This window comes from Tachypleus tridentatus, chromosome 10 (genome assembly GCF_004210375.1).
Source record: "Tachypleus tridentatus isolate NWPU-2018 chromosome 10, ASM421037v1, whole genome shotgun sequence".
Taxonomy (NCBI): domain Eukaryota; kingdom Metazoa; phylum Arthropoda; class Merostomata; order Xiphosura; family Limulidae; genus Tachypleus; species Tachypleus tridentatus.
In genome coordinates this window covers 7,354,088-7,366,562 of record NC_134834.1, presented here as the reverse complement: position 1 = coordinate 7,366,562, position 12,475 = coordinate 7,354,088, and the positions used below count along the sequence as shown (strand labels likewise).

At 35.1% G+C, this 12,475-nt stretch overlaps 1 protein-coding gene across 3 annotated transcripts in view; it reads right to left on the bottom strand.

Annotated features, from left to right (window-relative positions):
• LOC143228703 (nose resistant to fluoxetine protein 6-like) overlaps nt 1-11,756 on the bottom strand; it is a 35,309-nt gene extending 23,553 nt beyond the window's left edge. Inside the window, exons 1-3 of one of the 3 annotated variants that reach the window (XM_076459981.1) lie at nt 11,018-11,756; nt 6,355-6,533; nt 2,542-2,635 (exon numbers count right to left, since the gene is read on the bottom strand). In XM_076459981.1, the coding sequence (XP_076316096.1) occupies nt 2,542-2,635; nt 6,355-6,533; nt 11,018-11,438 (694 nt within the window). In that variant the 5' untranslated portion in view covers nt 11,439-11,756. The remainder of the gene's footprint in view (nt 1-2,541; nt 2,636-6,354; nt 6,534-11,017) is intronic. The other 2 variants (XM_076459982.1, XM_076459983.1) reach the window with 2 other exon arrangements.
• Between the last annotated feature and the right edge of the window lie 719 nt (nt 11,757-12,475).

Below are 12,475 nucleotides of genomic sequence, written 5' to 3'. Positions count from 1 at the left end.
TACAATGTCATAAGTTGGATTGTTGTCATATCAATAAGAATTGTATTGCTGTATGTTGTGGTATATTGTTGTATGCAATGTCATAAGTTGGACTGTTATCATATCAATAAGAATTGCATTGCTGTATGTTGTGGTATATTGTTATATGCAATGCCATAAGTTGGACTGTTGTCATATCAAAAAGAATTGTATTGTCGTATGTTGTGGTATATTGTTGTATACAATGTCATAAGAAACGTATTTCAGTATATTGCAATATACTGAATAGGTTTTACATTATTGTATATTGTGTTATAAGAACTATATCTATATATTATAAAAACTAAAAAAATTGTGTTGCTTCATATAATATCATAAGAACTGTTTATCAAAGGATCTGAACTGTATTATTGGATTCATTAACACCTGTATTGTTCTAACTTGTGATAAATTACGTATATTTAATGGTGTGTGAATCCCACTCCTGAGATAGCCACTACCTAAAAACAGTTTGTAGTTATCACCAAATATGATTCTTATAATAAAACATCCAACCAGCGTGCAGAACGCTTGCATTTCACGAAAGTGAGAAAGATTTCACATGAGTGGGAAACCGCACGCGCAGCCAAACGTGCTTGATGGAACAACTGTGAGGATTTTCTTTGTTGTTATTAGGTGCAAGGCTCTATGATCAGTCATTTACACCCTCCTCAGTATAGGTATCGACAACCGGGCTCTGGAAACGAGATTTGGACTTCCTATTGATTTTGAGGTTTTAATTTTCTCAAGGTTAATATTCAGACGTTATAATTATAAGGTAGAATAGCAAGCTCAAATCGCATTGGTTGATGGGAAAAAATGCCTAAAGAAGAAATATACTACATTGTAAACAACTACTCTTCATATCAACCAAAACTGAAACCTAAGGAGTGAAATAATGCGTGCGACGAATTCGTGTTCTAAATAAAGGAATAATAAACATAAATATACTCTTCAAAAAAAGAAACGCAAAATATGAGACAAATTGTTAACAAGTTTATTCCGGGTAGTTATGTATGACATGTGTGAAACTTTACACATTCACTGCTGAACATTCAAAGTCTGCAAAGGCGAAGTCCACGCTCACTCGTTGAAGTTTAACGTCATTCAACGTCAATAACGAGTATGCCCCCCGTGAGCATCAATAACTGCTTGGCATCTCCTGCCCATGGAAGCGATGAAATGACGAATCACACCCTGTGGAATGGCTGTCCACTCAGCCTGCAAATCTGCTGCAAGCTGAGGTAGAGTCTGCGGTTGAGGTTGTCGCCGTCGCAGACGTCGGTCCAATTCGTCTCAAAGATGTTCGATGGGGTTTAAACCTGTGATCTGGAGGGCCAGGGAAGAACATTGATGTTGTGGTGTCTCAAGAAGACAGTGGTGAGTCGGGCTGTGTGAGGACGGGCGTTGTCATGTTAAAAAACGTCGTTGACGTTCACCATGATGGGTTGCACATGGGGCCTAAGAATCTCGTAGACGGTTGCGTACGGTCTGATCGGAAATCCTACGCAGCCCTGGTATGGTTGAGGCAGTAGACGTCGCAGTGATGGTCCTATCTCGAAGGTGACGTAGCCGGATGTTGCGATCTTGTGCGGGCGTGGTCACACGAGGTCTGCCAGATCGTGGACGGTCACGAGTTGATCCATGTTGGTGGTTACGATTCCATAGCCTTGTGATGGTACTTGGGTGGACATTCACAGCTCTGGCAACATCTGATCGAGATTCGCCTACTTCCAAACGACCAATGGCGTTGTTGCGTTGTGCTTCAGTCAGTCTTGGCGTAACTGTATTGCGTGTCGCTGGCTTAACACTGAGCTATGGAAACCGAGAACCCGTCACTTTTATAGGGATTTTGCACATGTTGCACTTGCAGAACATGCAGATCTCTCAAACAAATTTATTGGACACGCATGCGTTTTGGCGAAAAATCCGACGTTTTCCTCCGTTTTCAATGTGTACAACTTTTATTGTCATTATGGTCTGACAATCAGTGCCTTAACACGTGTAACATCACATACTCTGAGCTTGTAACGTTATTACATATATTTCTCTTTAAAATAACAAAAATATCCCTTTTGCGTTTCTTTTTTTGAAGAGTATATTTGTTTTTATCAAATAGAAAGTCAGTGAACATCAAATCAAACGATATAATTAACAAGCTTCGACAGCTTCACGAAACAATAACTCATATTTTCTCTAATAACAGTCTAGCTTTGAATGGGACGTTTGTTTATTTAATGAAAGTATAATAAATAATTTAACATTTCTTTATTTACTGAGTGTAATAATAAATAATTTAATGTTTATGTATTCAGTGACAGGTCCCACGTTGGGACAACGGTAAGTCTTCGGATTTACAACGCTAAAATCAAGTGTTCGATTCCCCTCAGTGATACAGCAGATATCCCGATGTGGCTTAGGTATAAGAAAACACACATATTTACTGACAGTACCAGTAAATAACCTACCCTAACCAGTAAATAACCTTACGTCAGTGGATAGTTAAAGTTTAAGATGTCTCACCTATAATTAAGTTACTCGTTGACAGAATATGTTTCAGTTCCTCTGTGGTACACGAATCTGGAGTGCAGATACCCATACTCACATATAGATACCTCTGAAAAACAATAAACAACAGATATGTAACACGTTCTCATGGAGTTCCTCCAGCATATATCCTAAATTAATTGTACCCTATATCTCTGGGTAGGAAAGTAATTTCAGAAATAGTAATTGAATTATTTAATTGTACATATGTTTGTGTAGTGAATGGACAGTTTGTAAGTTCACAAAATAACATTCTAGCTCATATTCCAACTGATTTCCTGACACCACACGGAATCATTATATTTTAGTTAGAAGTATATAATCTAGCCAGAACGCTGTTACGTCACAAAATTACAATATTTGGAGTTTATTTCACTGTGTCACAACAAGGACTTATGCATGTCTCCTGTTTATTTGGTTTCATTTTTATAAAAAACATACTAAAGTTTATAATACGTTTTTCAACAGCTACACGAAATTAATAGAAACAACACCCACTGAAGTACTGAAGAGGGTATGTAAGTGGTATATAAGTGTCACATTTTAGGAGCTATGCATACTTGACTACAACCGTGCTCTATCTGGTTGAGATTTGGGTTTTACCTATCCTTAATTTTGATCTAATGGAGCAGATAGATAATAAACCTCTGCCAATTCTGGGGCTGCTCTTATCTAATAGTAGGATTTCAGCTTTACGTTCATGGTGACCAATGGCTCCAAAGTACGAAGCGTAATTAGTTTTTCTTTTCTTTCGACAACGAAAGTAAACCATGAATCCACAGTGCGACACACCCGATCCTCCGCACTTCGACAATTTTATTCGTTGCATGACACAAAATCGCATCGATTGACACATTAGGATTTAAAGATAAATCAATAAATATTATTAAACAAAGAGCTTGAGATTAACAGAACGAATGTCTGTCGCCATTATCTTCAGTTTTATTTATAATAAAAAGACAAATCACATTTTTACGTGAGATTGTTTCAACAATTTAAAAGATAAGTATCGACATGGATCCTTATCTTGATGTAAATCCCAGAGGATCTCTTGATCCAACGTTTAGCACACGCAGATAAAGATTGGACTTTCCTTACAAAGCTGCAGAATAGGTATCGTAAATTTAATTTTAATTTTCCGCAAGGCTGCACGAGAGCTATCAGCGCTAGCCGTCCATAATTTTTCAGTGTAAGACAAGAGGGAAACTAGTCATCACCACCCACAACCAACTCTTGGACTACTCTTTTACCAAAGAATAGTGGGATTTATCGCCACGGCTAAAAAGACGAACATGTTTGGTGTGACAGGGATTCAAATCCGCGACCTTAAGATTACAAGTCGAGCTCCCCCTAACCATGCCGGGCTCGTGCCATACATCTTTGTACTGGGAACAAATCACAACAATCCTCTCCACACTGTATCGAGTTTTAAACGGTTCCCATATCTAGCATACAAAATAAAACCTGAAGTCTTCCAGGAAGTCACAGTTAGAAGTTTTAACGCTTAAATAGACATTCATAAAACAACCTTGACATTTTAAAGTTTCTACAGATGTTAAACACATTCAGTCCCAAGACTGAACACCTGGGAAACACAAGTATGGTCGTGTGAACTCCACAGCAAAACGAAAAACACGTTTTATTATAATAAAAACATAAGGACACGTGACCTTTAAAATGTACAGATTCATTTGTATGTTTATCCTTGAGTCTCAGCGGTTGTGATCCTGAAAACAGCTGTATAACCAAACAGTAAGAAGGTTTTATAAGTCAAGCTAGAGTAGGTTCTTTGTAACCTCACGTGCAGAAAAACTGGATGCTGTGTTTTCACTTTAAAATGTATAAGATAACGTGTTCATCAGAATGGAGAGCTGATTGGACACACTAATGTTTTAAAGCATTTGACTGAGATAACATGTTCATCAGAATGGAGAGCCGATTGGACTAATGTTTTAAAGTATTTGACTGAGATAACATGTTCATCAGAATGGAGAGCTGATTGGACACACTAATGTTTTAAAGTATTTGACTGAGATAACATGTTCATCATAATGGAGAGCCGATTGGACACACTAATGTTTTAAAGTATTTTACTTTTTTGTTCCCTGCAAGATTAACTCAGTCACTTGGACCAAAGTGGTTTATCTATACGACAAAGCAAATAATTTCTGTTGTTACTATAACATCCATCATACAAGGAACATTTCACTCCACACAAACCTAGAGCTAGTGTTTACTTGTTGTCTTGATACTATAACATCCATCATACAAGGGAGATTTAACTCCACACAAACCTACAGCTAATGTTTACTTGTTGTCTTGTTACTATAACATTCATCATACAAGGGAGATTTAACTCCACACAAACCCACTGCTAGTGTTTACTTTTTGTCTGGTTACTATAACATCCATAATACAAGGGAGATTTAACTCCACACAAACCTACAGCTAATGTTTACTTGTTGTCTTGTTACTATAACATCCATCATACAAGGGAGATTTAACTCCATACAAATCCACAGCTAGTGTTTACTTGTTGTCTTGTTACTGTGTCATCCATCATACAAAGGAGATTTAACTCCATACAAATCCACAGCTAGTGTTTACTTGTTGTTTTGTTATTATAACATCCATGATACTAGGGAGATTTAACTCCACACAAATCCACAGCTAATGTTTACTTGTTGTCTTGTTACTATAACATCCATCATACTAGGGAGATTTAACTCCACACAAACCTACAGCTAGTGTTTACTTGTTGTCTTGTTACTACAACATCCATCATATATTTGTAAATTGTGACACTGAATCTTGGAGATCATTGCATTTTCAAAACTATATCTTAATGTTAACTATATCATTCAAATGTCATTTTCTTATCTTAACTAATCTTTAAAATATTTCTATATTTTAACATTCTTTGGTCATTTTGTTATTTTCAACACTTATTTATTATAGTTGTTACGTCTTCAAATCATTTAAACTGTTATGTCTGGAGTCGTTTTGTACACAGATGTTTGTTCATCAGGGTGTGCTTTATTCTAAAAGCCACAACTAGAAATAGTAAACTTAATCTAGTTTTGTTACATTACGTATTTCTAGTGTATAAAATGCATAAACCTGTGTACTCTTCCACTGTTTTATAATTAATTTTTGACGCATATTTCTAAATTATGGACCGACATAACTGGATGGCTTGGGCTTTCGACTTGTAATCTGAGAGTCACGGGTTCGAATCCCCATCACACCAAATATGATTGCATTTTCAGCCGTGGAAGCATTATAATGTACGGCCAATCTCACTATTCGTTGATAAAAGAGTAACCCAAGAGTTGGCGGTGGGTGGTGATGACTAGTTGGCTTTCCACTAGTCTTACACTGCTAAATTATGGAGAGCTAGTGCAGATATCCCTTGTGTAGCTTTGAGTGAAATTCAATAACAAACAAACAGATAATAAAAAATATGTTTGAAAGTGGCGTTTATTGAAGTATTTAAGTTAACCAATTATATGAACCAAGGACAGTTTGTAAAATGGAGTATACTTCATACATCTGGATTCCATGATAAAACAATTATTTAAATTAACTATTAGAATGTGACTGTGGTTGATAATGATATGCTAATGACGTCACAATATGTTGTTAAATTACGTCACTGATTTTACGTCATGTTTTGGTAACGTAATTCAATAGTCCTGACGGCCATTACTGTTTACTGAAAATGATTTGTCAGATGTTACTGGTATATAGGAAACACTTCAAGTTGGTTTAAAAAACAATAACACTTACTCCATCATGGAGTACAATCGCCATCGCCACCATATTATACTGGCTCTTGAAACTTATAGTAGTAACGTTATCGATTTGTTGGTCAGGTATCTTGACGTTAACACATTGTCGAAATTTTCCAGGCCACACGAGAGCTCCTCTGAAAATACCGCTTTGTGGCTTCCCGAACGAGTCTATCACTGATAAGAAAGATTGTGTAATCTTAGGAAGATAATAATTAGTTATAACAATAGAGTTAGATCATCAAAAACAACTCTTTCATTTCTTTACGTTACAAATATTTATTTTGTAACAGACAGATAAAACTTTAAAACCGAGATGTTTGAACACAGTAAGAAATGAGTAAAGACACTGTAGACTTTTACAGTTGCTTCATGTTCTTACTAGCGTTGGAGCAACTCAGTTGTACTTATTTTGATTGTCATGACTTAGTGTCATCAATTGTACTCATTTTGATAGTCATGACTACCTAGTGTCGTCAATTATACTCATTTTGATAGTCATGACTACTTAGTGTCGTCAATTAAACTCATTTTGATAGTCATGACTACTTAGTGTTGTCAATTGTACTCATTTTGATAGTCATGACTACTTAGTGTCGTCAATTGTACTCGTTTTGATAGTCATGACTACTTAGTGTCGTCAATTAAACTCATTTTGATAGTCATGACTACTTAGTGTCATCAATTGTACTCATTTTGATAGTCATGACTACTTAGTGTCGTCAATTGTACTCATTTTGATAGTCATGACTACCTAGTGTCGTCAATTAAACTCATTTTGATAGTCATGACTACTTAGTGTCGTCAATTGTACTCATTTTGATAGTCATAACTACTTAGTGTCGTCAATTGTACTCATTTTGATAGTCATAACTACTTAGTGTCGTCAATTAAACTCATTTTGATAGTCATGACTACTTGGTCTCATCAATTGTACTCATTTTGATAGTCATGACTACTTAGTGTCGTCAATTGTACTCATTTTAATAGTCATGACTACTTAGTGTCATCAATTGTACTCATTTTGATAATCATGACTACTTAGTGTCGTCAATTGTACTCGTTTTAATAGTCATGACTACCTAGTGTCCTAGATCGCACTCATTCTGATAACAATGCATGCACGTTGTATCTCAGGATGGTTGGTACGGGTGTTAATACTTTCACTGATAAGCAGAGAAAAACGTTTTGACCTTTCTAGGTCATCTTCAAGTGAAACTAGTAAGGTCGAAACTGCTTTATTAGTAAGTGTTAATACCTGTACCAGCCGTCCTGAGATCTATTTTTACTTGAAACGAGTTTCTCGTCCAAAGTAACGTATGTACGTTGATTTTACTGTTGTATGTTTAAAAAATCTCGAACCACATATCTGCACTGTCAAGTTTCGACACTTTACCATGAACCAAATACTTGACTGTCAGATTCACTCTACTTAAGTTCTTATTTCACTTTCCAGCTTGAATTGTCTTTCAATACCTCTAATCTTTGTCCCGATGGCTTAGTGACAAACTGGAGGACTTATAACATCGAGTGTTGACGCCCGCAGTAAAGAAAACAGAGACCGGCCATCGTGTATCCATATGATTAACAACAATAATAAAACTTTCCATATGATTAACAACAACAATAAAACTTTCCATGTGATTAACAACAACAATAAAACTTTCCATGTGCTTAACAACAATAAGAAAACTATCCACGTGTTTAACAACAATAATAAAACTTTTCATGTGCTTAACAACAATAATAAAACTTTCCATGTGATTAACAACAACAATAAAACTTTTGTTTCATTTATTTTTATTAATTATCGACACCCCCTCCACTCAGATGACTGAAAGATGTTGTACACATTATATATGTAAGTCTGAATCCACTCAGATGAGTGAAAGATGTTGTACACATTATATATGTAAGTCTGAGTTCACTCAGATGACTGAAAGATGTTGTACACATTATATATGTAAGTCTGAGTCCACTCAGATGACTGAAAGATGTTGTCACACATTATATATGTAAGTCTGAATCCACTCAGATGAGTGAAAGATGTTGTACACATTATATATGTAAGTCTGAGTCCACTCAGATGACTGAAAGATGTTGTACACATTATATATGTAAGTCTGAGTCCACTCAGATGACTGAAAGATGTTGTACACATTATATATGTAAGTCTGAGTCCACTCAGATGACTGAAAGATGTTGTACACATTATATATGTAAGTCTAAGTCCACTCAGATGACTTAAAGATGTTGTACACATTATATATGTAAGTCTGAAAGACCTACTACGGGTGGTAATGTGGTAATGTAAAACTCGCTCTTTCATTTTTACATTCTGATTCTACCGTTAAATAGTAAAAATTATAGAATCTTCCAATCTTCTATCTCTGTTACATATTTGCAGTTTAAATAAAAGTGTTCATTGCTACAACAACGCCATCTAAGTATCTGTAAGATAAGTAGCTGGGATAATTTTTAATGTCGTCTAGCAGTTGATGCTGTAGATTTCTCAAAAATCGTTTAATAAAGGATCCGTGACAGAGTTCCTGAGTACAGGAAGAGATAAAATCACGTGATGGTGAAAATCGGTTGACAGCCTGTTCATTATGTTAAACTACATCTGCATATAACCATCCTACAAGAAACTGACTTCCCAGTGTTTCACTTGCAAGTTACCCCACTGGCAGACATAACGTCTTTGACCCTGGTACAAGGCTGAACTCAAGTTAATAATAGGAAATAATCTGATTAACAAAACATTTTCATTATAATGTTATCAGACACTTCTAGTCAACTACAATGTTATCAGACATTTATAATTATGTCACAAGTAAACTCTGAGGATTCAAGATAAGAAAATAAACTTTTGATTATCCGTTATATCTGGACTGATTGCGAAGTTAAAAGTATTTTAACAAATAATAACTCTATCTAGTATGGTTACTACAGCCCTGTATTAATAAAAACATTAACTAATATAAAGTAATGTTGGAAAACATCTCGATTGAAAAAAATATTACGGTATTACGTACTATACACAGTTTTAATCGTATTTATTAAATTTTATGTTTCGTTTCTTAAAGTTCTGTAGAGTATATAATATATATGCAAGTTAAGGATAAAAAACAACAACAGACATTTAATCAGGTATTAGGTAAGTAAGAAACGTTTTATATTTGTCGAAGTTTTGCCACTTCGGTAAAATAACTGTGTACAAGTAGCCCTGATGAAACCGACAGATATTAGAAGCTTCTAACTTATCTGGAGATTAAAGATGGTTTTGGTTTTTCACTTTGTGATCAAAAGTCTAAATCAGAATTTTCACACTGAAAAACAAGTTGAAAGTTAATATCCACGTATTATGGTAACCTATACACTCGTTACTAGTTTAATATCCAGGTATTATGGTAATCTATACACTCGTTACTAGTTTAATATCCAGGTATTATGGTAACCTATACTACACTCGTTACTAGTTTAATATCCAGGTATTATGGTAACCTATACACTCGTTACTAGTTTAATATCCAGGTATTATGGTAACCTATACACTCGTTACTAGTTTAATATCCAGGTATTATGGTAACCTATACACTCGTTACTAGTTTAATATCCAGGTATTATGGTAACCTATACACTCGTTACTAGTTTAATATCCAGGTATTATGGTAACCTATACACTCGTTACTAGTTTAATATCCAGGTATTATGGTAACCTATACACTCGTTACTAGTTTAATATCCAGGTATTATGGTAACCTATACACTCGTTACCAGTTTAATATCCAGGTATTATGGTAACCTATACACTCGTTACTAGTTTAATATCCAGGTATTATGGTAACCTATACACTCGTTACCAGTTTAATATCCAGGTATTATGGTAACCTATACACTCGTTACTAGTTTAATATCCAGGTATTATGGTAACCTATACACTCGTTACTAGTTTAATATCTAGGTATTATGGTAACCTATACACTCGTTACTAGTTTAATATCCAGGTATTATGGTAACCTATACACTCGTTACCAGTTTAATATCCAGGTATTATGGTAACCTATACACTCGTTACTAGTTTAATATCCAGGTATTATGGTAACTTATACTACACTCGTTACTAGTTTAATATCCAGGTATTATGGTAACCTATACACTCGTTACTAGTTTAATATCCAGGTATTATGGTAACCTATACACTCGTTACCAGTTTAATATCCAGGTATTATGGTAACCTATACACTCGTTACCAGTTTAATATCCAGGTATTATGGTAACCTATACACTCGTTACTAGTTTAATATCCAGGTATTATGGTAACCTATACACTCGTTACCAGTTTAATATCCAGGTATTATGGTAACCTATACTACACTCGTTACTAGTTTAATATCCAGGTATTATGGTAACCTATACACTCGTTACTAGTTTAATATGCAGGTAATGCGGTCAGATATTTATGTTGCTAACAGTTGTAATTATCCGAGTAATATGGTAAACTGTCTATCTAGTTAAAAGGTTTAATACAGGAATCTGTATTTTTAGTTAAGAGTTTTAATATTCAGATAACACGGTCAACCCGTATATCTAACTAACAGTTTTAATACCCAGTTATTGTCCTGTACGTTACACAAACCATATGTATTTAAATAACTTACTCTGTGACGGCCAATCACCAAGCTTTACTCCGACACTTGAAAATACAAATGTGATGTCTCGCTGGCAGTTACTCACAGCAGATGAGTTTCTTACATCAGGAGACAAATTTTCTGAATTTCGCTTCAGCTTAGAGAGTTGTACGACATCTATCTTGTCTCCAGTTCCACTTTCCAATAGGTTTCTATACGCAGCATTATGAATGTTTTCTACAGCGAATATGGCCCCATGAATTTCAGGAATCGAATTCATAAGTTTCTTCCATTTTGCCTGGTTTTCAGTGAGGTCTTTCAGAAAGCCTTCAAATATTTCTTTCTCCTCATCATAATTGGCATCGACTGAGTGAACCGAAACGGTTAGGTAACATAAAACTGAAACTCTTAAAAAAGCAATCCAAGCCCGAAAACCAACCATGTCTGTCATGTTCCCTCACTGAGGTCAGTGGGTAAACATAAGGTATGTATACAACACTTATAAAACTCCTACGCATTCATGCGTCTTGTCCGTCATTTAGAATGAATTTCTAAACCTCTCCTCAGTACAAAAGTCTAAAAACTATTATCTTATTAGTAAACTTATTTTTGTGTCACAATCTAGGGACATAAAAAAATTAGCGCACCCTCGTGACACCGGTAACAAAGTATTATTTGCTCTGGCTTTATACGAAGTTTGCTTGGTTAAGCCTTGTTGATGTGATAATGAAAGATAAACAGTGGTTTTATCTCACACTAAGGACACAGGTTTTGATTATTTTCTTCTGTCAGCTTCACGCGCTTCCACACCTGTTCTCGTTATATTCACACTGTAAGCACGCCCTTCCGCCCCTCCTAGAAAAAAAAAAATGTACATGTCATTTATGTACTCTGTTCGTATCTAAATGATGAACAGTAAACATTAATTTTAACAAACCTTACGTTGAAAAACCGTATGTCACCTACTTTTTAAACCTTGCAACTTCTAACAAGCAAAAGTGAGCTTTCACATGTAGAACTAATGTTAATTACAAATAATATTGTACTCATTTGTCATTAATATCACTAAACCTACTTTCAGAACATATTGTAGTCATTCAACAATAGGTTCACTAAGCTCAGAACATACTGTAGTTATTCAACAGTAGGTTCACTAAGCTCAGAACATACTGTAGTTATTCAACAATATGTTTACTAGGCTTAGAACATACTGTAGTTATTCAACAGTAGGTTCACTAAGGTCAGAACATATTGTAATTATTCAACAATAGGTTCACTAAGCTCAGAACATACTGTAGTTATTCAACAGTAGGTTCACTAAGTTCAGAACATACTGTAATTATTCAACAATAGGTTTACTAGGCTTAGAACATACTGCAATTATTCAACAGTAGGTTCACTAAGCTCAGAACATACTGTAGTTATTCAACAATAGGTTCACTAGGCTCAGAACATATTGTAGTTATTCAACAGTAGCTTCACTCAGCT